Below are 26,094 nucleotides of genomic sequence, written 5' to 3' on the forward strand. Positions count from 1 at the left end.
GACGGATTATTGTTAGGAATTTAATCACAGCTAATATTAACGAATTTTACTTGTATTGTAGAATAGGCTCTGAATAGACAAGTAGTGTTAATTCTGTACACCTGGAGCTACAAACTTCCTGAACATTATCTACGACTTACTATGCACAAAGATTTGCCATGTGAAAAAAGGCGCCACCTTAGCTTTGATTGGACCAGCGCTATTTGGTGATGACATCCCAGCTCAAGTGTTCAGTTGCCAGATATGCCAGCTGCTATAAACTATAGTCCAATGGACGATGAATTAGCTTTTGGAAATATGTATGCGTAACCAACAACTTAAAACCACAGTGGTCTACTAAATATTTGTGTGCTGAAAAATTGAACGATTAGGCTGACCACTAAATAGAAGTTCGATTCCATAGAATGCTTATATGAACAATGAACTTCTCCTCTATGTAAACCAGATATTAGGCATAATATTAAGGGTGATATTTTATGAAGATGTAGATTTTAGTGATTTCATTCCCAAAAAAAAAATACTCCCTCCAATTTCGTTTATTATTCCCCTTTCCCTTTCCATCCATTATTCTTATTATTCCCTCTCTCCTTTTTGGGTCAACTTTGTATGGCGCAAAATCAGTTTAATGCAGGATAATGTGTATTGTATACTCCAAATTGATTCACTCATTTCTCATACCAAAAAAAACAGGGGGACAATAAATGAAATTGGAGGGAGCAATTATAACCAGACCTCCTAAAAGGGTATTTTGATCCTAAACAGATGGTACATCAAAAAGTTAAACGTAATTGTGCATGTATATGTGTACAACTACTTACTAATCATAAATATCTAATGTATTAATGCCATTATAACCTATATATTGCCATTCAAACATAAAATTACTAATATCCATCCTACCACAACAAGACATAGAACTGCAATATCTTGTAAAAAAAAAATAATTAAATTATAAAAAAAAAACACGCAAAAAAAATGCGGAAACTGGACCAATCAATATACAGGAAAACAACTTTATACATATTAAAAACGAAGCAACACACACAAAAAATCCAAAAAAAAAGAAAAAAGATTTTAAAAAACTAACAAACCAACAACTACATAGGTGTTAATTGTTAATCATATATGCCTTGTTAATTGTTAATTGTTAATCATATATGCCTTGTTACTAAAAACTTAACAAACCAACTAACAAACTAACAAAACAACAACAAAACCACGAAAAAAAAAAAAGAGATATGCCTTGTTAATTGTTAATCATATACTAAAATTAATAAACTACTTAGTCTAAATACAATATTATCCAGAAATAACTGTTTACAGTACAATCAACTATTCCTACTAATTGACAATTCCACCCAAATAGCCCACCTTACCACAAAAAATATTTGATTTTAAAAGTACAATAGCTCTACATACCACATATATACAACTACCCTCACTAAAATTCTTCCCTGAATATACTCCAACACTCCATAGGTCATAGGCATAAAGCTAATGTCAGTAACACAGTCCAACAATGTGCCCCTCTGTCAGTCAAACAATATACTAAAAGTATAAACCACACCACTCCTCAATATTGATCTTCATAAAAACAAGTTAAGCAAAGCTTACAAAACAAGTCTGACTGGAAGAATTAACTGTGATCTTACGCTCTTCCTTCGACAGGAAACAATTCTAATTACCAACTGTAAGGAGGTAATCTCTTTAAAACTGCTTTTGCTTGCAATTATGTGTATTAGAAAGTAACTGTTTTAACTTTCAGCTTCTGTAATAACATGCATGATTATAATGGTAACTTCACAATGATTAGATTTGTAATATGTTGTAGTTATGCTATAGAATGTCCTGCATCAATGGCGTTAATGCTATTTATATACAAACATTTAGCCTTTTTAAATTTTAGGGCTTCTAAATTCTAATGGTGTTAGAAGTAAAATCAGGTTACCCTTGTTGTTCTATTTAATACCTTCCAGTGTACAATTGTCAATCTGCTTAACAAAGTTTTCTTTCAAACCAACAGCAGTAAGATACAAGTTGAAATATAAACTTATCAGAAGTAAAAGACAATTCCACTGTCAACACATTCATTACATTTACAGTGTACATACTATATTGTTCTGTATTTTATGTGCTATTAGAATCTATGAAACTTTCAGATAAAATTGTGCCTTCATATAACTAGAACTTGAGCATTGTTGTTATATTTCAATTTGCAATCATATCCTTTAAAAAACAGTACCGTCCTTCAAAAAATTCCAGCAATTGTGCATCTAATTTACCTGAACACTTGCTTACATTCTCGCGATGATGCTTTATATACCGTGCACCGTTTATCATGACTGAAGGCAGAGTATATTTAGATGAGTTGAACACCAATAGCACAAATTACAGGGTCAAGGTTAAGGTTTTGCAAAAAGGGAAAGCCCAAAGATCTCCAAAGGATGTCCTCTATCAGACGGTGGTACTGCAAGATGATAAGGCAAATAACATGTCTATTATATTTTGTATATCTTGCATACCAAGTTTATAGAAATGCCACTGTGTGTTATTAATTACCAGTCATCAATTTGTTATTTGTGTACTTAAGTCGTCTATATAGCTTTGTTGGATTTTGTCTACACTGAGTTGGTTATGTAAAACTTTTAATCTCAGCTTACTTTACATTTAATGAGTACTTTCATGCAGATGTCACTGCGTTTCACGTGCTGTATTTACAGAAACACAAATAATAGCCATCGCTTTTTTTCGTTTTGCCAGCGTCAACTATGAAAACTACTTGCCGTGTTTCAAAAAACGACCCTTTTTTTAACAAAATAAAACCCCAAAAAAAAAAACAAATATCTTACTGAGTTTGAGATATCTCTGTACAGGGACATAAAATGCGGGGAATTCTATTTGGGGATCAAGTTGCAGCTCATGAAGAAGCAATTATGTGCAACGGAGTATATGAAATTGCAAATGCCCCAATCAGGCCAATGCAGGACCAATATAGGCGAGATCCTGCTGAAGTTCCATACACAATGGGTTTTGGGAAGCAGACACTAATCCGCCCGCTTGCAACTACACCTGAGGCCTTACTTCCAGAATACCAGAATGTTTCCCAAATACCCAAAACAGCAACACCTTACGACATTTTTGGTAAAAAACTAATGTGCAGAATGACTTCACTTACTTACATAATGTTTCTGTTTATTAACCCTAACAAAAACGATGCTACCAGACGTTGCTGGAATCCTGTTGTATGTCGAACCGGTTGCGCGCGAAGTTCCCTCCAAGCAAGGCCGCAAAAGCACTGTTAGGGAGATGGTTATTACTGACCCCAGGTAACGCTTGTTGCATTTTTAAAAACATACCGGACATACCGACCTCCCAACTAACTAACACTACCACTTATGGCCCAGTTCTGAACAACCAATTGTAGTCTCGGCTTGGAATGATCTTTCAGAAGATGAATGTGATAAGCTGACTTCCATAGTCGATAAATTACCTGTAATTGGCTTCACAGCTTTACGGGTTTCCAGCTATAAAGGTATAACCTATAACAGTGTCAAAAGGTTTATCATGTTCCAATATATATGCTGTATTAATCTAAGAATCATGCAGGCTTCTCATTAACATGCACCACGTCAACCATAATCAATACGGATCCTACAGGTCCTAAAATTACTGCCCAGATAGAATGGTATGATCTCTTCGGCTCTAAACCTAAAACATTATTTGCCAACTTCATTTTCAGTGCTTAGTTAAACACCACTGACTTACTAATCACAGTTATCTTCTGTAGGAGGGACCAGAACAGAAACTCCCTGAAAGATTTACAGTCAAAAATTTACCAGCTCAGAGACCCAGACACACCTACACCTCTAATTACGTTGGGTAATCTCACTAAAAAAAAGGTATAAACAAATGGCTTGCAAGTGGTCATCTTAAGAAAACAATATGTTATATGTACACACTTAATATTAAGTTGCCCTTACGTCCACTGTCTTACATTCAATATCTAATGTGTAATTCGCAACAGGCAAGCAAGACGCTTCAGGACGAGAGGTACCAATTGAACGTCACAGTGCCAAAACCAGACCTGCAGAAAATTAATGCGTACTTAGGCTGTTCAAACTGTGGTAAACGTACTGACTATGCATCTGGAGAATCTTTCAAATGTGAAACATGCACTAAAGAAGGAGTGCTGTCAGAACCAAGGTAGACTACACGCACATTTCCTGTAAATGACACACTCAAAGTGTTTAATGATCAGACTTTTCTATATTAGTAACTTATACAATTTAAACGCAGGATTACATTCAATTGTGAAGTCTCAGACGGAACTGGACAGATAGAAATAACAGCATTCACAACAGATGCAGTTGCAATGTTCCAGATGTTGGCTGCAGATATATTCCATATGAAACATACAGTACGTTATCGCATTTAAATAGTGTCTGCACTTATAACACTACAGAGCAGTATCTGACATTCATACCAGCTGACCTCTAAACGTGAATAGCAGACAAATGAACAACACCATTTAGGACCCAAAAATTACAACTTTAGTTATGTCTTCTCAAACAAAACTGTAACAAACATTTTGAATATCAAAAAAATACCATGTGCCATTGTGGTGGAGCGACTAAATCAGATAAACAAGTAGGCGGGTTCAGCCAGATTACTGAATTAACATCAAAACATCAGAAAACATAAATGCTTACTTTAAAAAACATTAAAGATTCAATTAAAGAATATGTCCTATTTGTAATATCTAAGTTGAGCTATTGTCCTCTCTTTCAGAATGACAGTATAACCTTCATGAAAGCTTGTGAACCTTTAAAGACTGGGCCCTTGGTAATTGAAGTTTCACCAAAGATTGCGCTATCAAGAAACAATATTTTGCAATGGGCTCTTCGTAAAATTGTTGCAGTTCCATCGCAACACAGAGATGCGTCAGAACAATCAGAAGCAAACACGGACGATCAAAACAGAGATCACAGTTCAAATACTGTACCGATCATGGTCAGTTCAGATCAGCCAGCATCAGTAGCCAGAAAATTACAATTTGAAGAAACAGGACAGGCCTCTACAAACCTAACCCTGGTTGATATTGCAGTGACTTCCGACTATACTGCATTACGAAAGCTTCCTGCGTCAGTCGTTACAAGTCCTGAAAACATCCAGTTGCAGTCTGAAGCTCCTACTGAAACTGACGATAATGAAATTACTGATCCACCTGATGTCTCTACTAATACGACTAAAGCGCTTTCCATGCCCACAACCCCATTGCTGAAACCACCCAAAGCTGAAAAAGCTGCTTCATGCACTCCAGAAACCCCAGCGCAGGGCACTCCAAAGCGCAACACTACCAAGCAGGGTTCTGGATCGCCTACCAAGAAAAAGAAAAACACCAGCAGCTCAGCTGCAACCCAGTAGTCCCAGATTCTAACACTTCCAAGCTGTACGTCTGCAGCATATATGTAAATAGTAACTAAGACTGCCTGCTCTACTTATAAAACCTTGACAGTGCCCCTCCTATCCATTTCTAGAAAACGGAATGGTTGTGTAGAGGCTATAGGGCGCCTCTAACATTTTGGGAACACTTTTGCATACATAGCATTGTGTTCCGACCAAAAGCATTTCGATTTATGCTTTTGGGGTTAAATGTACTATTTTGGACCTATGCTTCCAAAAAATGACAAAAACAAAAAAAAAATATTGTGTTTAAGTAACTAATTAACGATCCAGTCCAAGTTTCTTTTATGAATTAATCATGTATATTGTTCCACTTAAATAATCATGTATGCCTAATAATTACAAGCTGAAATTTCATAGATAAGCCCTATGAAAATAATGGTTTCATTTAACGTGTAATTTACTTTCTAAACGTCTGCCAACAAAAACATTTGACAGAACTTTCTAAATTGGCCTGCCCTTTCACTGGTATACATTCATACGCTTTACAAACAGGCAGAAGAAAGTTAGCATTGTAGCCAGACAAGAAAAAAAAAACAAGTAAGAAAACAGTAACAATGGCACCAAAAATAATTAAAACATTTGACACTGCACAAACCAGATGATTCGATTGACAGTTGCACGTACATCTAACCAGTCAGTTGGAGACAAACTATATATCTTACCTTCAAAACACAATCCCCTGAATTAAGCAAAAGAAATGTACAACTCAAAAGATAATATTCACCACAATATCTAAAGAGTGTATGATTAGACCTTATAGAACATGCATACATACAACATAAATAATGCATTAAACAGTATTAAAAAGAGATTAAACATATTACATAGAACGATATTACAGTGTTCTACAACAACAAAAGAAAAAACAATAATATAGATTCTAATCTCGTTTACTAAACATAAAAGCTCAAGTATTGTTCTCAGCTCACCACATACTACACACCCACACCCCCACCCAAAAAAATAACATAAAAGCACTATCATAAAATTCAAAGATCTAACCACATATTGTAGAAGCAGTCTTAAACATCTTGCTCCAGCTTATCCAAGGTACATACATTTTTTCCCTGTTATTCTTCAAATCAAATCGATAAGGCTAGCAGTCAGTCACAAATAAACTTTTATGTAGTTTATTGCAAAAATACTGAATCTAAAATCTATCTAAACTTTTCCACTTTTTTTACTAGACATAGCTGAATAGTATCTACATTATATGTGCTATATATTGTATCTGTACATCAAAGGAGTCATACCAGTATTACTGCTCCAATACTGAAATAAAGCAGATCATTATGAGACCTTTGAGGAAACACATTAGGGAACTCTCTGGCACAACTGGTCCGTACACTATTAAAGCACGGGTCATTGATATAACAAATGTGCGTTCAGCAACACCTGGAAGCCCCTTAGAGTACCAAGAAATCACCTTCCAAGATGACGAGGTATATTTCAGATAATTTAACAAGGTTTCCTGATTAACAAAACTATCCTTGATAGCTAAACTATAAGTAATTGTTTGCTAAACGACTAAAAATCAAATTAAAATATTGCCTGCATTATATTTTTTTGTTGTTATTTTGTTGAACTTCATCCTCTTAAAACTTATACTGTTATGTTGTACGCTGAACATAATTGTGTTTAATTGTTGGTCCTTTACATTTTCCCTGTGCATGACCAATTGTCCCTAGATTTACCTAATCAGAAGCAAGGGTTCTAAAATCAAAGCTTTCATGTAATGCATACTCATATGTACTTTACCTTAACCACATCCAACTACAGTAATAGGAAACGTTCCTATCCGTGCAGGGTACTATTATGAAGACCTACCTCTTCAATGAATCCTTAGAAGCATTTGAGGATATTATGCAAGAAGGCAACGAATACGACATTGCTAACGCTAGAATCGAACCAATACGTACAGACAGTTCAGGAAGTTCGGGAAATCAAATTTATGAAATTGATTTCAACATCGACACGATTATCCAACGTGTGCCCGAACTAGAAGTTCCTAATATGCCTAATTATGTGTTAATTGGAACTATCCCTAGAATAGTATCCCTCGATGTTCGCTACGGTAAGTTACAGTACCATTAAATATACAAACCTGTTCCAACTAATAATACACATACAATAATATGTGAAAGAAAAAAAAGATAAACAGGATAAAAAATAATAAATACATACACCCAATCCGCCATTTAACTATATCTACAATCCCAGATGTCTTAGGAGTTCTTATATATGTGGACCGACGTTGTAACAATATTAACTACAACTGTAGAACCTCAGATGCTTGTGAGGTTGTAATTGTTGATCACAGGTAAACTTTTAATTGATGATACCAAACTATGTATATAAAGGCCTATACAAAGTCAAAACTTTACAAACGTCTCTTCCTACATGTAGTCATCAGCAGGTGATGATGATAACAGCTTGGACAGACTTAGCCATACAAGAATGTGCAGCATTACACTCTGTTGCAGCAACCTTTCCAGTAGTTGGCTTTACAGCTCTGATGCCCTCATACCAGAAAGGTTCAATCTGAAACTTGACACGTAAGTATATAGCAACAAAAAATATTGAAACTTACTTACAACAGATTATGATCTCATATATTGCAGGCTTCTCACTCATAACAACTCATGCATCGTTCATTATCTTAAATCCACAAGTAGAAAAAGCCGACTCACTTAAGACTTGGTAAGTACGCATTGAATGATTTGAATGACTATATGATATATTTACTTGCTATATATATACATCTATTTACATTAATACAGGGCTAAGGAAAACGAACACATGCTTAATGCAAAGAGACAACAGATCTTCGAGTGTCGCCATCCAATGCTCACACGCAAGATAACAACAATTGAAAATCTTCTCCAAAAGAATGTAAGTTCCATAAAAACGTTACCTACATATTACACCGAAACACACTATTAAATGCAACAACCATACTTTATGACATCAACACTCATCACCAACCCAATGAGTGTACACAATATATCAATACCGTTTTGAAAGGTATTTATTTTACGGAACATTAGCATTTCTCTCACAAACACGAATAGATAGAAAGTATTGATTAAGAATTGGTACAAACTACAGGCTTACAACACTTTACAAGAAGAATCCCACTGGTTGCACGTTAAGCTGAACAATTTCAGCAAATACGATGTACGCCTGTACCTTGGTTGTAGCTTTTGCGGCACAAGCAGCAGTCAACCTAAGGGCTCTGTATATACATGTGCTTCATGTTTAACAGCAAATGTCATCTCAATTCCACGGTAATAATTCAACAATGTAGATTACCCCCCTCCCCCCCTACACACACAAACAACCAAGTAACAACACTATAAACAAAACTATTATGGCTTATTGACTATACTCAGGTTTGCATATACAGAATGAGAACGACATTTGAAGCAGCAGATGCATCTGGAAAATACACTCTAACAAAGCAGCCCACTACCAATTCAGAAAAGCTTGTACAAATGGAGGCATCGAACTTGTATGACATGACTGTGCAGGTAACAACATTACTATACACAGTACCTTGTATGTTTGCTGTCTACCAAGGCCAACTACAAGCCCATAATAAGTGGATTATATTATAAGATACCTCATACCTCACTTTTTTAAAAAATTGAACGGCTTACAATTTATGCATACGTTTTGTGATCTGCAGGAACGGGGAAACTACCTTGAGTACATCGAAGACAAAATTCTGAAAACCCATCTGTATGTACAGGTCATCCCCACAACAGCTCTTTCTAGAACACAAAAACTAGAGTGGGTGCTGCAACAAGTTTGTCTAAACTAAAAAAGCAAGACGTTTCAAAGCTGCCTTGGCAAATTTTGGCGCACTTTTGGAACCGTTTCTTTTAGGATTAACGACAGACGTCTAATATTAAGGTTGCACTTTATAAACTGTAAAGACTTAAAACTAATTAGCTTTTGACAATTACAGTTTTTTACAAATCAATAGCTGCTAGAGGCGCAGTGTCTAAAATGTATAAATAACTAATCTTTCTAAAAATAGTAAGGTGTTTCCTCCTTAGAAGCTAACTACACTAACAGTATACCTTAAGTAAACGGAAGAACGTTCACACGAATTGGGGCTCCGCGCCCGGTAGGGCGCGGCGCAACAACTAGTATATAAAAAGTTTTTTTTTGCAATTGTTTTCTATTACTTTTTAATATTTCTAATTTGTTATCATGGGTATCAATCTCATACCCACACCCTTCTTGGGTATGAGAAACACCCATACCTCATAGGTTTAAGATACGATATGAAACTTTTATTTTTGTCAAACAAACACATGGTTCCAAACCTATATTGGATGAACCAAACACCCCTAAATACAATCACCCACTCCCACCTGCCGCCTCACTCCTCGGTCGTCTGCCGTCCACGGTCCACCGCCGGTCTCCTCCTACGTACACCTGACGTCCATGGTCCACCTGCCGGTATTGGTAAGCTAATTTTTCCCCAAATTTGATTATTGAGAATTTGATTGATTGAATATTGATTGGTTAATTTCTAAATTGCTATTATTGGTTTGTTAATCTATTTGTATAATAGTTTCGATTGAATAATTGGTTAATTATCTCATTTTTTCTCAAACCCTAAATCACACCCTTACTTAGCAATTAATTTCGGTTTGTAGAACACTTATTTGAGTTCAATTTTTGTACTTTGAATCTATGACTTACTTGTAGTTTAAAGGCATCGGTTAGCTGGTATATTCTTGTGGCGAAGTTACCTAGAGTATTGGTAGTTTGATACATACATATAAAGTTGGGAAAATGCACGCGGTGCCCTTGAAGTTTCGAATTTTGCCCGAAATACCCAATTTTTTGTTCCGGAAAACTTTAAGCGGTTATAGCTCGTGTCTACGAATTCAGAAAGTGATAATTTTTTTTTTCAAATCGATCATCTTTCCGAGAACTACGATTTGAAAAAAAAAATTGTCGTATTTGGATTCCGTGGCTAGGAGTTTTTGTACGTCAAAGTTTCTTTTACCGTACAAATTTTGAGTGACCATATCTCTTGGTCACGAATTTCAAACACGACAATTTGTTTTTTCAAGTCGTAGGTCTCGAAAAGATAATCAATTTGAAAAAAAAAATCGTTACTTTCTGAGCTTGTAAACACGAGTTATAGCCTCTTAAAGATTTCCAGATCAAAAAATTGGGTATTTCGAACAAAACATCAAAGTTCAAGGACACCGCGTGCATTTTCCGAATTTGTAATGTAAGAATCCAATTCTTGAATTTATGTCAAGACACTAATGGACTACATAGAAGCAGCCAAAACAGGCATATGCCATTACTGTTGGTGGTAATAAACACAATGAATTGCTCAACACTGTTTAAAGGAATTTGCTTTAAGCTTTCATTACACCAATTTAATCTCGAGTACACTCAAAAGAGCATTCCTAGTAATTTCTTCAGTATGAAGTTTCACATATACCTTAGCTAGGAAAACGAAATTGAAAGGTAACATTCTCAAAAATTAAAGCTAAAGCAATAAAGATTAAAGTACTCTTATCATTTGACATTAAAGTACTCTAATACGGAGTATCATTTTAAAGATTAAAGATGTTGGACAAACTTTATCAAACTACCAATGCTCTAGGTAACTTCGCCACAAGAATATACCAGCTAATCGATGCCTTTAAACTTTATATGTATGTATCAAACTACACATCTATTTTAATTGGGTGTGGGAGCATCTTAAGTTACAGCTAGTCTTGCTATAGACGGATATATCCGTCTATAGCTAAAGACGGGTCAAATTGCTTGAAAGTGGTGACATTTTTAGCCCCACCACCCCACTTGTTGCTTGTTCTATTCTTTAATTATAAAAGGATATGTGCCGATTTTGCTTAAGACCAAATAAGAAGCGGTGTCCCCGTATTACTTGGTGATTAAGTCTTTGCGTCCACAACCGACATATCACTACAGTACTCCGCGTTTCACGGCACTAATTTAGTACGGAGTAATAATTGAAGTGGTATAATTGTCCATCTCATTGCGCTCATTTCTACATCATCATTCATATTCTCCTGCTTATTTCACAACAAAGCTACTATCACACTCTTATTCTACCATACATCTTTATTCTCCTGCTTATTTCACAAAGTAGGCTATGGCTGATTTAGGAACACTGATCACTATTGCTGATAAAGTATTTCAACTATTACAGTCTCCTGTCCTCAAAGACATGAAGGACTGGGAATCCGATCTTAAAAAGCTGAACAAATCCGTCTCCTTCATCAAAGACATGCTCCTCGATGCGGATACTAAACCCGACCTCTCCCATGGAGAACAACGTTGGGTTGATGAGCTGAATCAAGTTCTTTACGAAGCTGATGATCTCTTTGACGAGGTCATCACTATCGCTAACCAAAAACAACTTAATACTCATTGGGATCTCTTAGATAAGGTGAGTCGTTTCTTTTCTTCTAAGAATCATATTCTTGTTAGTTATAAAACTTGTCAAGAGGTTAAAAGTATTCAGCTAAAGTTAGATGCTATAGCTAAGGATCATGCTAGATATGAGTTTAAGGTTGACTCTCAGGCTACTTTGAAAAGAAAAGAGGACACTTGCTCTTTTTTAAATGCAACCCATGAGAATATAATTGGAAGGGAGGATGATGTGAAGTTTGTTGTGGACATGTTGGTTAAACCTAATAATGTTGATGATGAGGAGAATGTTGGGTTTGTTGTTGTTGTGGGAATAGGAGGGTTAGGGAAAACCGCACTTGCTCGACTTGTGTATAATCATGATTTGGTCGGAACTAGGTTTGAGAAGAAGTTATGGGCATGTGTCTCCGACCAAGATGGTAAAAGATTAGACGTGCAATCCATTTTAGGTAATATTATAGAGTCATCAACAAAAAAAAGTTGTAGTGATATCTCCACTATGGAGTCCATGCAAACAAAATTTCAACAAGAATTGAAAAATAAGGTATACTTGCTTATATTAGATGATGTATGGACCGAAGATCCCAATGAGTGGGAAAAGTTGAGCAAGTACTTGACAATTGGTGGTAGGGGAAGCAGAGTTGTAATTACTACCCGTTCGGAGAAGACAGCCGAAGTGGTATTAGGAAGATCTACTCACTCTAAAAAGTATATGTTGAAAGGTTTATCCGATGAAAATTCCTGGCGTTTGTTTTTGTTGACGGCATTCAAACGAGAATCAGATGAAACAAACAACCATGAATTAACTACCATTGGCAAAAAAATTGTTAAAAAGTGCTCCAATGTTCCTCTTGCTATAAAAGTTCTAGGAACTCTTTTGTATGGTCAAACACAAGATAAATGGGAATCATTTGAAAAGAACCGATTACCTCACATTGAAACTACCAATAATCAAATTATGTCTATCTTAAAGCTCAGTTACAACAATCTCGAACCTTGTGTGAAGAATTGTTTTAGGTATTGTGCTTTATTCCCTAAGGATTTTAGAATGATAAAACGAGTCTTGATTAGTCTTTGGATGGCACAAGGATATATTGGTGATAGTGAGGACTACTTTTTTATCCTACTAAAACGGTGTTTTTTTCAAGATGTGGTAATAGATGAGTTAGGTGATATCGTATCATTTAAAATGCACGATTTAATGCACGATCTAGCTCAAGAAGTCGCAGGGGATGAGATTATTGTGGGAAATAGTCTGCCAAAACCCTTAAGCAAAAAAGTTCGCCATTTATTTCTTGATGGGGAAGAATGGGCAAAAAGCTCATTCCCCGAAGGAAATATTCGTACATGCTATATGAATACAAAGATCGACTCCCAATTGGTGAAACCTCTTATAGAAAATTGGCGTTTCCTTAGATCGTTACGCTTATATGTGCCAGATGCCAAGTATTTGCCCAAATCAATTGGTCAGTTGCTACACTTGAGGTATCTTGATCTCTCTGATAATATGAAACTCGAGAAACTCCCGAATTCAATTGCGAAATTACATAATTTACAGAGTTTGATTTTGTATGGGTGTAGTAGGCTGAAACAGTGGCCAAAAGATTTTTGCAAATTGGTTAATCTTAGGCTCTTGAATATAGGTAATTGTGGTGGGTTGCCTTGCATGCCTTTAGGCATTAACCAGCTGACTAATCTGCAATACCTAACCCGCTTTAATGTTGGGAAGGTGAGTTCAATAGGGAAGCAATTTGGAGGACAATTGAATGACTTAAAATTACTTGTTAATTTAAGAGGTGAACTTCAAATCACGATCCACGAAAACCTCGTAAATAAGATGGAAAATAAATGGGAAGGCGGTTATTTGGAGCACATTATGAATCTGAAGGTCATAAAGATATTTTTAAGTTATGAACCCAAATATGAGGCTCTGATCGAAAAGCTGAAGCCAAATCGTAATCTGATGCACTTTGAGTTGGAGTTATATTATGGTACTGAAATTCCAAGGTGGGGAAGAGCTCAGGATGACTGGGCAATCACTTTTCCTAATCTCGTCAAAATTGAGCTTGGGCAATGTCAGAGGTTGCGCGGTATCCCATTGTTAAGTAATTTGAAGCATCTGAAAACCTTGTCTCTTTGGTTGTTGAATAATTTGGAGTACATGGAGACCAATGCAATTGGCGGCCGAGGCTTTTTCCCATCCCTCGAGTTTCTCAACCTCGTGGATTTGAAAAGGCTCAAGGGATGGTGGGGAGGGGTTGGTGAAAATGATATGCCGCATTGGCAACCATCATTTCCTCGTCTCTGGACAGTGGTAATCCAATCATGCCCCAAGTTGACATCTCTTCCTCCTTGTCCGAGCCTAGAATCACTAGAGGTAGAGAGCAGCAACAAGGCGTTTCGGATATTACCAGCTCCTCAAGGATCTGCAAACTTACATGTGAGAGTAGATAGTGTGGGTTATCTCACCACTGTGCATACTACGCATCTAATTACCAGAATCGAGATACAAAACGATTATAAATTGAAGAGGCTATCGGAAATTGAGGAGGTGTTCAAGAGCTGCTCTTCCTTACGAAGCCTTGAGATTGAGAAATGCGCAAAACTAACAAGTGTTTCAGGAGCTTTGGAGCATCTCACTGCCTTGGAGTCACTAGTATTGATGGCTATTCCAACTTTAGAGGACAACGCCGATGACATGCCTTGGAGATCCCTATGTCACAATCTCCGTTCCCTCTGGTTAGTGTCTATTAGATCTCTGCAAATGCTGCCTAGAGGGATGAAGCACCTAACCGCCCTTCAAGACCTCCAGATTAGTGATTGTAAATCGTTGAAAGGGCTACCCGAGTGGATAAGCTGCTTAGCATCGCTTCAGTACCTCATGATCGATTCTTGCCCCGAGCTCAAATCAGTAGGCACAATTCAAAACATCACTTCCCTTCAGAAACTTGAGATCCGAAACTGCCCAGACTTAAGAGAAGCATGTGAAGAACCAAGCGGCAAGGAGTGGCCCAATATTCGACATATCCCTCACATCCATCTCCCAGTAGACGGGAATAAATGAAGGTTGAGGCTATTCTAGGACATTTTGAAGTTGTTTTATGCGCTTTAGAGACCGTCAAAAGTTATAATTGACTGTGCTATTGTTTCTGTCAGGCTGGTCTATCCATGGAACTAGGAGCATTCGTTGCTGGTTTGCTTCTTGCAGAAACAGAATTTTCATTACAGGTCGAATCTGATATAGCGCACCATATCGTGGAGACTTTTTCATGACGGTAGGTATGGATCATAGTAGTTAACAAATTTGGATTTGTTGCATTTGGTGAAGCTCTGAATCAGGTAGGAGTTTCTACTCGTTTCAGTCAGTTGGGATTATCATGTAATTGTACTGTATGACTATCTAATTCTTAAGAGTTATTTTTCCGTTTGTCAAGCGCAGCTAATGAAAATACCACAGGGTAGGTATGTATCTGAGTCTAAGGCACAGTTTGTGTTTTTTTTATCATGATTTTCTTTGTTCAATTTGGATATGGACTTCAGGTATCTTCAAACATTGTGTGTGGAAAAGGTCTGTTCGAATGTATTAGAGAGTACTGGTATGTCTTTCACTGGGAAAGATAAAATAGGCGAGTGAATGGAGGTTAAAATTCATCTTCAGTAGCGGCTGCTTTCGCTATTTATCCGACCATCTATATTGTTATGAAATTGTTATGATGGAGAATAGCAAAATAGGACTAATTTAACCGGTTTGTTAACATAAAGCTAACGGGGTAAAGTTGCCAACACTCGACTTCGTTTACCATGCAATTTACAAGAGCTATCGAGCGACTGGGGTGGGCAATACTTTGTGTATCGTAACTACAATACACTAAAGACTTGATACAGCACAGCCACTAGACATGAGATGGCACCTAAAATTGAACTTCTTTCAATTTCAGATGACGACTGAACAAATACAACATGACGATATCAAAGTGATAATGTTTTGTGTATGTTTTTTTGTATATAAATTAAATAAAATAAGCTAATTCAATATTTTACGAATCGACTTTTAATATTTCCTAATATTGTTTAACAACTTCAACAACTGTAGTATAGACAACCGCAAACACTACCGCTGCAAGTTAGAAAAATTAGATACCGCATGCTAATTATTTTACTGATCAATTATTATTTATTGGATGAACATAAGTACGCACCTTTCATCATCGACATATATATTGGTAAAATGCTTGATTAATTAGTGCCGTACTAATCAATGTTGATCGGATACTTTTGTACGATAATAGAGCACAAATTATTAAGTTCTAATCTGGGTAATTAAGGAGATATGGTAACTGTTGTGCGGAAGCGTGAATATTCCGTGCTGGGCTTATGCTGCGTCTGTGTCCACTGTCCATAATAGTACGATATTGTCCGCTTTGGGCCAAGCCCTCACGGATTTACTCTTGGACTCCTTCCCAAAAGGCCTCCTACTATTATTTTTGTAGACACTTATAAAGATGAGTTTCCATCTTTATTCTACCGTTGTGGAACATGAGTTTGCACCCTGTTGGACTTTTAGTCCTAATTAATTGTTTTGATAATGACAGTAATGATTTGTATGTGAACTTAATATTATAAACATATGCGTGTAATTGTGTGCTTAAGTTTTAATATAGAAAGGAACAATTACAATGACGCAAGCTTGAAGTATTGGACCAAGGAGGTTTTACTTCAAAGACATTTGATCGTAATGTTCAAGATCAAGACCAAATAACAACCACGAGACTCAAGATGAGAGACTTGTGAAGAGACGATTCGTTTACTGAAGATCTACTGAAGATTAGATAGTATAGGTCGTCATCCGGTAATGGTTTTACTTTGTTTGATTTAAAGGACAGTGAAAGACCTCATAGCCATAACTTCATTGATAGACAAAAATGATGCGTTAATTTTTGGAAAATATATTTTTAAAGATTTATAAAGATAAGAGAGTACTTATTTAATTGGAATTAATTAATAAGAATTTAAGTTGAATAAACTATTGGTTTGTAACACGATATTTATGTCGTCATGCAACCTAGGGTTTTAACTGAATTTTATCTCGATTTGTTGTGGACTATGGAAGCAAGAGGGACCGAATGGGCCGGCCGAACCCTAGTGGCCAAACCCTAGGAGGCCGAATTCCTCCATCCCTTGCCTCTTACTTGTTCGTCAAGTCATTTAGGGTTTTATACATTCCAGAATATTCCTAAACCCTAATTCTCTACAACTATAAATACTCTCATTCATTCATCATTTAAAAGTGACACACATCTACACTTTTAGAGAGAAAAATATTTTAAGCAAAATTCTTTGAGCTTTAATTCTTATTTTATAATTTGCTTATACAAAAGTTGCGCATCAATTTTGTCAATCACTCGAAAAAAAATCGTTATAGGATACTAAGTGCACAAAGATATTATACTCACTCGCATAACGTGAGATTAGTATTTATCGTTGTACTTTTCTTATTAACGTAAGAGCAACCTAGAATATTTAGCGATACTCAATCTGAGTTATAATCATATAGTTGATTATACGAGTGGATTGATAATTTTTGTAATCCGTAGAAAGGTACTAAAAATTATTAATCGAGAATAGTGGACGTAGGTTTCGACTTGTGAAACTGAACCACTTCAAAAATCTTGTGTGTCTCTCTTCTCTCTCTTTTTATTTTTGTTATTTCGATTTTGCGCTTATTATTAGTAAATTAATTAGTTGATTTTAATCAATAAAATCAAACAATTAATTTTACATCATATATTTCGAAAAAGTGGTCATCGTTTTAATACTCAATTCACCCCCTCTTTCGTATTCGATCAATAGACTCCTCAATTGGTATCAGAGCCTCGTGCTCTTGATAGCCTAACAGCTAGAGTCTGATCTATTTTTTTTAGTCTATTTATCTTTTTTCCGCTGCATTTATTTTTTTTATCAAATGGATTCCAAACACCTTAAGTGTCCTATATTCAATGGGAAGAACTATGGTTTATGGAAAAATATGATGACCCATTTCATTAAAGGAAACGACTGGGAGTGTTGGTTGATTATCAAGAATGGTCCGAATAAGATCTTACTTGCAACCAATAATGGCACTACCATCGAGAAGAAAGAAGAAGACTATATTGAGCCGGATTATAAAAAGGCTTAGAAGAATTCAAAAGCAATAAGCTTATTGCAAAACGGTATGATTGCTACTGAATTCGATCGTTTCTCAACCAGTTCATCTGCCAAGGAAATATGGGATGGTCTAGAATTAGCCTATGAGGGAACCGCTGTTGTCAAAAAGCAACATATGGCATTATTAATGCGAAAATACGAACTGTTTGCCATGGAGCAAAACGAGTCAGTTGACAGCATGTCCTCTCGCTTTTCTAGCATCATCAATGAGCTAAAGAATTTAGGAAGAACTTTTGACTCCGAGGAAATTGCTAGAAAAATTCTCCGAAGTATGTCTCGCAGATGGAGACATAAAGTGTCTGTCATAGAGGAATGTAAGGACCTAACTTCATTATCCTATCAGGAACTACTCGGAATCTTAATGGCTCACGAGATTACTCTGAATCAGGATGAGGAGGAAGCTGGCACAAGCAAAAAGATGGCCTTACAAGCTGAGTCTAGCAAGATTAATGATTCTTCAGATATTGAAGATGAAACCGTGTTGTTTGTTAAACGAATTAGGAAAAAGTCCTTCAATCAAAATCAAAATAAAACAAATAACAAATCAAAGCAAACTCCCAAGAAAACTTTTGAGTCAAAAGGGTTCTTCTCAACCGTGGATGCTTCAAGTGTGGTGATAATGATCATATGATCAAAGATTGCCCCACATGGAAGAAAAAAAAAGGACAAAGATCAACGTAACAAGACAAAGAAGGAATTTAAGCAAGTTCTGATGGCATATTGTTGGGGAGACTTGGACTCTGAAGATGGCGAATCTGAAGATGAAGAAGAAACTGCCAATATTTGCCTAAGCAGCGTCAGTCTTGACCTATTCTTCGACAGCGACAATGAAAGTAATGCTTCAAATGCTGAGATGTGTCTTGTTGGAAATTCAGATTCAGATTCAGAGGATGAAGAGGTAAGTCTTCTTGAACTTAAAAAGCAAGTTAAGAAATTTTCTAAGAGTGCTTTAATTAAGACCTTTGAAGAAACCCTTGATGTTTGTCATGAATAGAAATTAGAGTTGAAAGACCTTAAGGAACAAATTCTAGACATTGCTGAGGAAAACCAACTTCTAAAAGCCAAAGCCAAAAAGCTCAAATCTAAAGTTATGGCCACCCCAGTTATAACTTCAGACATGACAAATGCTGAGAAAAACGCTCTTGAATCAAAAGTTAAGGATAGTGATGCCATAACTTCAGAGCTCAAACTCAACATTAAGCATCTTCAAGCTAAAGTTACAGCTAGTGATGCTATAACTTCAGAGTTGAAGAAAGTCAATGAGATTTTAAAAGATGAACTTAATGGCAAAGATAGTGTGATTTCCGAATACAAGAGAGAAATTATATTTCTCTCTAAGCAATTGAAAGAAGCTAGTGATAGTATGTCTAAACTTAAGGAACAACATGAAAGTGAGAAACGTGTCTTGAATGAACGTTTTGAAAAAATTCGTGAAGATTTTGAGAAAGGTAACTCTTCCAAGGATTCAAATGTAGATCATTCGAAATGTGAAAAAGAAATTGAGTCCTTGAAAGAATTACTCTTACATGCACGAAAAGTTCATGATAAATGGGAAGGAAGCACAAAAGTTTTAAACTTCCTCACTGAACAATCTGATAATAACATGAAGATGGGACTTGGTCATGAATGCTATAACCGTAGAGACCATGATAAATACAAATCTAATCCTTCTGATCACGATTTCAGAAAAAGAAAATATGTTAATCTTCCAGAATACTTGATTTGCAATTACTTTGGGCTCTCTTGACATATTCAAGTCAATTGTGTCAAACTTGCTTTGGATAAGCTAAATAATGTCGAAACTGCTAAGACTTGTGATTTCATAGTGGAAGATGATGTCTCTACTATAGATGAACCTAACGACAATGAAGAACGCAATAACGAGCTTAGATGGACTTATGATATGGCTTTTGATTACTCATCTGTTCCTTCAAAATCAAACAAAATGAATGAGAATCGAAAGCATACATTCAAGCCTAAAGTTCATAACTCCAAACCTAGAGCGTCACATGAAGGTACTAGACCTAGAGCTACTTTTGTTAGAACAAAACCTACAGTACCTTATATTCCGATTGTTAGACAAAGACCAAGACAACCCAATGTTAAAGCCAAACGGATAATAAGACAAGTATGGGTTAGAAAGGATCAAATATATAGAGTCACTAACCATAAAGGACCCAACTTAGCTTGGGTACCTAAAAGTTGTATTTGATTCATTTGCAGGTAGCAGTGAAAGAAAATAATCTATGGTATCTCGACAATGGATGCTCGAGACACATGACAGGAGACAGAAATCTTTTTCTTTCACTAGAGCCCTTCTTCGGTGGCAAAGTTACCTTTTGAGATAACAAGAAGGGTAGGATTATTGGAGTAGGAAAAATTGGAATTTCAACCTCCCATTCAATCAATAAAGTATATCTGGTAAGTGGTCTTAAACATAACTTACTTAGTATTTCTCAATTATGTGACAAAGGAAATAGAGTTATTTTTCATGCCGATGTTTGTCGTATCATAATTGAAGGTACTAGTAATGTTTTACTTGAGGGTCATCGTATGAGGAATGTGTATATGATTGACTTAAATGTTGTCAATACAAATTCCTTCTCGTGTATGAAAGCAACCTCAGACGAGTCTTTCTTGTGGCACAAGAGGTTTGCACACATTAGTCCAACTATTTTAAAGAAACTTAAGTCCATGGATTTAGTTGAAGGCTTGTCCTCAATTAAATTCGAACAAGAGACAATGTGTGACTCATGTGCCCGTTGCAAACATGTTAGATCCTCATTTAAACCTAAAAGAGTAGTTAGCACTAATCGACCACTTGAGATGGTACACATGGATTTATGTGGACCTATGAAAGTTAGAAGCCGTGGTGGATCAAAGTATATATTTGTTCTAGTTGACGATTACTCAAGGTATGTCTGGCCAATCTTTCTTTCCTCTAAAGATGAAACTTTCGATGAATTTGTGGTATTAATGAAGCTAGCCCAAAATAAATATGACAAAAAGCTTATTTCGATTCGGACGGATCACGGCACGGAATTTGATAATCAATTGTTTATAGAATTTTGTAGGGAAAATGGTGTGGAGCATAACTTCTCCGCACCACGTACCCCACAACAAGCTTGATCTTTTTCATTTAGTACTCTCCGACTTGCACTAAAAGTGGACTCGGACGCAACGGTGGAAACAAGTATTTCTAGTACCATAGCAAATTTGGATAGTATGGGAAATTGAGCGGAGTGATTACCCCACCATATTAAAATATCGGGTTGTTTCCTCCTAACAGAATAATGCTCAAATTTGAAGTATTCACTTATTATATAAGCGGTGGAAAAGGTTTGAGAAAAATATAATTATATGTTCTTGGTTTTTTAAAGAAATTTGAAGCTAATTTATGATCAAAGATAGTATTAGTTGACATTTTAATCTTCATAGTGCACCCCACGCATTTCATTTTCATAAACATAAAGTTAGGTGCACAACATTCGTAGCATAATGAACATCGACTTTTGTATCATATGTTAAACCTAATGTCTCGTAATAAAAATCTATCGTGTTTTTTAAACCACTAGCTTTAACATTTGGATCAAATAGCAAACCATTAGAATAAACAATGGGGAACTGAATAAAATAGCTAACCATTTTTTCTTCATAGCATCTACAATCGGTCTTTAACTGAAATTCAAGGGCGATAACACCTATCTAAGAGGAGGGGTGAATTAAGTGTCTATTAAAAATTTTAAGCTTGTAATTAAGCCTATTTGAAAACTTTAGACACGAGATTGAACTGAAAGGACAATACTTTGAATAATTGAGGGGATGATACTTTGAACTATTGGGTTAAAAGTATACAAACACGAATTCAGCTCAGTATATATCATAGTGAAGTAAACAGTAAATCAGAGTATAAAACGTACGAGGATAAGAGTATTAATGCAGCGGAAAATAAAAGAAAATAGATAAATAAAACGATATTTTAAAATTAGTTCGACCCTTATTCCGAGCCTATGTCCAACATTATTTTATTGAATCGTATATAAATTTACCCAAACAACTAAATCTCGTACAATAAGATAACTCCTCAACCTATTCAGGTTGCATTTGCTCAAACTAACTCTACTCGAAGTCGTCTACTTCAAGATTTCTACTTGGGATAACTTTATCCAAATAACTCTTGTTTAAGATAACTCTATTTCAAGACTTCTTTGCTTAAGGGCTAAGGCAACACAATGGATCGGGTTCGGGTCGGGTGAAGCCTCATTCGTCATCCATCCGTCCTTTTAAAATCTCATCCAACCCGTCCGTCATCCGTGAAACATATCATCCGTCACCCATCCATCCATCATCCATGGATGAAACGGGTGGATCGGGTGATAAACGGGTGGTGTGTATTTATATATTTCAAGTTAAAAAAAATGATGATTTTTTTTTTCTCTAAAAAAATAAAGTTAGATAATTATTTTAGTTTAACTTTCTAGTGGGTAGGTTCACAAAATATTTATATTGAGAGTAGAAAAATATGAAAATTTAAATATTTTATATCTTAATAATGTGTTATATGTAAAAACAAATTAAATAAAAAATAATAAAATCGGGTGATGGATGGATGGCGGGTGGATGGCGGGTGGAATTTGTTCATCCAACCCATCCGTTTCATCCGTCATCCATCCATCATCCATTTAAATCGGGTTTTCATCCATCTTTTAGGATCGGGTGGATCGGATTTTGATGGATGCGGGTGAAATTGACATCCCTAACCCCAAGACTTCAATATATAAGTACTTCGTATTAGTTACTCCCTCAGCCACAGTCAATTATTATCACTTGACTTTTACATGAATGCTTATTTTATTTCGTTAATATCTTTAGCTACGTAATAGTAAAAATTATAAAATTTTAATATTTTTAATGTACTCAATAAGATAAATAAAACAAGTTCTCACATGACTATATTTTATGTTATATATTGGAATTTATTTTGAAGATAATCGTCACTCATTAATAGTGCTCAAAAAGCAAATGATAATAATTGACCGGGATGGATGGAGTATATGATAATACGGAGTATGAAATAGGGCCCTTACTTACTCTAAAAGTTGCTAGGATCGCTGTGTTACGTAGAAGTTTTAGTCATAATCCAATTTTATTTAAAAAAATGTTTTTTTTCTGAAATGGTATTCCATATTCACAAATTCTCATTTGTGAGTGCAGGGGTGGGCGGATCTAGGATACTAAGAAAAAAAATTGCGGACAACATTTATACATTAAAATTTTAATATCGTCAATACATAGTACAGAGTAATATAATATAATTTCAAAGAAGTCATAGAAGTAATAACATATGACAGGCCACTCACACCCACAAGCCACACCAGTGGCCTTCCTACCATTGTGGGTGTAGGGTCTCGAGACCCCACAGTTTTTTGTAATCTTACCGTATAGAAAGCGACTATGTGTAAAATTGTACCGGTTTTTACTATGTAAAACCCCGTAATTTTTATGGGTGATTCTTGAATTTATGTCAAGATCCTAGTGGCACACCATGTAAATTTGTAATGTAAGAATCCAAATCTTGACAAGAATAGTACATGACTTATTACTCGTACTTACTAAGACTAATGGACTACATAGAAGCAGCCAAAACAGGCATATGCCATTACTGTTGGTGGTAATAAACACAATGAATTGCTCAACACTGTTTAAAGGAATTTGCTTTAAGCTTTCATTACACCAATTTAATCTCAAGTACACTCAAAAGAGCATTCCTAGTAATTTCTTCAGTATGAAATTTTACATATACCTTAGCTAGAAAAACGAAATTGAAAGGTAACATTCTCAAAAATTAAAGCTAAAGCAATAAAGATTAGGGATGAGTAAAAGAAGGGGAAGAGCAATGTACCTTTGACATTAAAGTACTCTTATATCATTTTTTCCTAATTCATACTCCCTCCTAGTCTGAGTGTTGGTTCCCTTTCTTTTGGGCACCAAAATTAAGGAAATGAATTTGGACCACACAAAACACCATCCCACATGTAATTGGATTTTGACCACATAAAACTTACCAAAAAAAGAAAAAGGAACCAACACCCGACTAGCATGGAAATGGAAAGGGGAACCAACACTCAGACTATGAGGGAATAGTTTCGAAAGAAGTTGGACAAACTTTATATGTATGTATCAAACTACCAATACTCTAGGTAACTTCGCCACAAGAATATACCAGCTAACCGATGCCTTTAAACTACAAGTAAGTCATAGATTCAAAGTACAAAAATTGAACTCAGATAAGTGTTCTACAAACCGAAATTAATTGCTAAGGGTGTGATTTAGGGTTTGAGAAAAAATGAGATAATTAACCAATCATTCAATCTAAACTATTATACAAATAGATTAACAAACTAATAATAGCAATTTAGAAATTAACCAATCAATATTCAATCAATCAAATTCTCAATAATCAAATTTAAAATTAGTTTACCAATACCGGCAGGTGGACCATGGACGTCAGGTGCACGTGGGAGGAGACCGGCGGTGGACCGTGGACGGCAGACGACCGAGGAGTGAGGCGGCAGGTAGGAGTGGGTGATTGTATTTAGGGGTGTTTGGTTCATCCAATATAGATTTGGAACCATGTGTTTGTTTGACAAAAATAAAAGTTTCATACCCATACGTTAAACCCATATAGGTTTCTCATACCCAACGAGGGTGTGGGTATGAGATTGATACCTATGATAACAAATCAGAAATACTCCCCCTAATCAATATATTGTTCCCATTTGATATGAGCACAATACTTAAGGAAAAATATTAAAATAGGGAGTTGTGTAGGGTTGGTGACAGGTGAGAGGGATGAATTATTAGTAGTAAATAAAGAATTATGGGGCCAAAATATAAAGGAAAGTAATAAAATAAGAGTAAAAGAGTTGTGCGGGGTTTGGTGATAGAAGAGAGGAATGAATAAAATAAGAGTAAAAGTTTCTAAAAATAAAAAAGGGAACTTTAGTTGAATAATCCGTTTCGGGAAAGATGAAACATTATAGTGACTGAGAGAGAGTATTAAAAAGTGATAGAAAACAATTGCAAATTTTTTTTTTATATATTTAATTAAATTTTCTCTACATGACTTAATAGTATAAAAATTATTATTAAAAATATTGTATTTTGAAGATTTTTTAACTTTTATTGGTTTCTAACCCCTACCCCCAAAATTGAACCAAACACAAGGTATGAGCCTGAGATATCAAGTTTCAACCCGATAACACCCAAGTATAATTCCTGATTTCAAATGCATAGTCACGCGTGAACCAAACACCCCCTTAGGAATTTGAAACGTTTGGTTTTATTTTGTGTAGTTGTAAATTGTAATTGTGTTACTGTATCGCGCGTCTTTCCTTCTATCTCTCTTCATATTTTCGATTTTTTTTCTACGTGATGGTACTTGCACTCACTAGTCACTATCCACCTCCCAATCCGCCTTGGTAAATTGTGACGGATATATTTGTCGCAAGCTTATGAGGGATTAAGTACTACTTATATAACATAGATAAGACAAAAGTAGAGTGCATAAAGGGTAGCAATTTATTTTATCTTATCTACCACATGGATAGTACTTGATCTGTCGCAAGTTTACGGCGAATTCGTCTGTCACAAAGAAGACTTACTGTTCCATACTCCCTCTCATCCATACCAAAGATTACAGTTGCTTTATCACACTTGTCGAGGCACGTTTTGTAACGTGCATATCTTTAGTTACACATTATTAAAAATTATAAAAATTTGATATTCTTATAGGATTTATGACGATAAATCAAACAAGATCTCACATGACTATATTTTGTCTTATAGATTAAGAATAATATCAAAGATTCCCTACGACCATGAATAGTGCCAAAAAGCAAGTGTAACCCTTGGTCTGGATTGGAGGGAGTATTACCTTTGAACTTGCATAAAAACTTCAAACTCGATACCCTCACAACCTCTTTATTTACA

At 35.7% G+C, this 26,094-nt stretch overlaps 2 protein-coding genes across 2 annotated transcripts; both read left to right on the plus strand.

The window, feature by feature from the left end:
* Positions 1 to 6,758: 6,758 nt before the first annotated feature.
* On the plus strand, positions 6,759 to 10,252 carry LOC141607175 (replication protein A 70 kDa DNA-binding subunit B-like). The gene is made up of 10 exons (XM_074426535.1): positions 6,759 to 6,908; positions 7,273 to 7,540; positions 7,687 to 7,786; positions 7,873 to 8,000; positions 8,088 to 8,166; positions 8,247 to 8,358; positions 8,575 to 8,753; positions 8,873 to 8,996; positions 9,155 to 9,207; positions 10,189 to 10,252. The coding sequence occupies exons 1-10, from the start codon at positions 6,759 to 6,761 to the stop codon at positions 10,250 to 10,252; spliced, it is 1,257 nt and encodes a 418-aa protein (XP_074282636.1).
* A 1,180-nt stretch (positions 10,253 to 11,432) lies between these two features.
* LOC141605254 (putative disease resistance protein RGA1) lies at positions 11,433 to 15,479 on the plus strand. The gene is made up of 2 exons (XM_074423950.1): positions 11,433 to 14,964; positions 15,055 to 15,479. Exon 1 carries the CDS (start codon positions 11,621 to 11,623, stop codon positions 14,960 to 14,962), a length of 3,342 nt encoding a protein of 1,113 aa, XP_074280051.1. The 5' UTR covers positions 11,433 to 11,620; the 3' UTR covers positions 14,963 to 14,964; positions 15,055 to 15,479.
* The last annotated feature ends 10,615 nt before the right edge of the window (positions 15,480 to 26,094 follow it).

The sequence above is a fragment of the Silene latifolia genome, chromosome 10 (genome assembly GCF_048544455.1).
Source record: "Silene latifolia isolate original U9 population chromosome 10, ASM4854445v1, whole genome shotgun sequence".
Lineage (NCBI taxonomy): Eukaryota > Viridiplantae > Streptophyta > Magnoliopsida > Caryophyllales > Caryophyllaceae > Silene > Silene latifolia.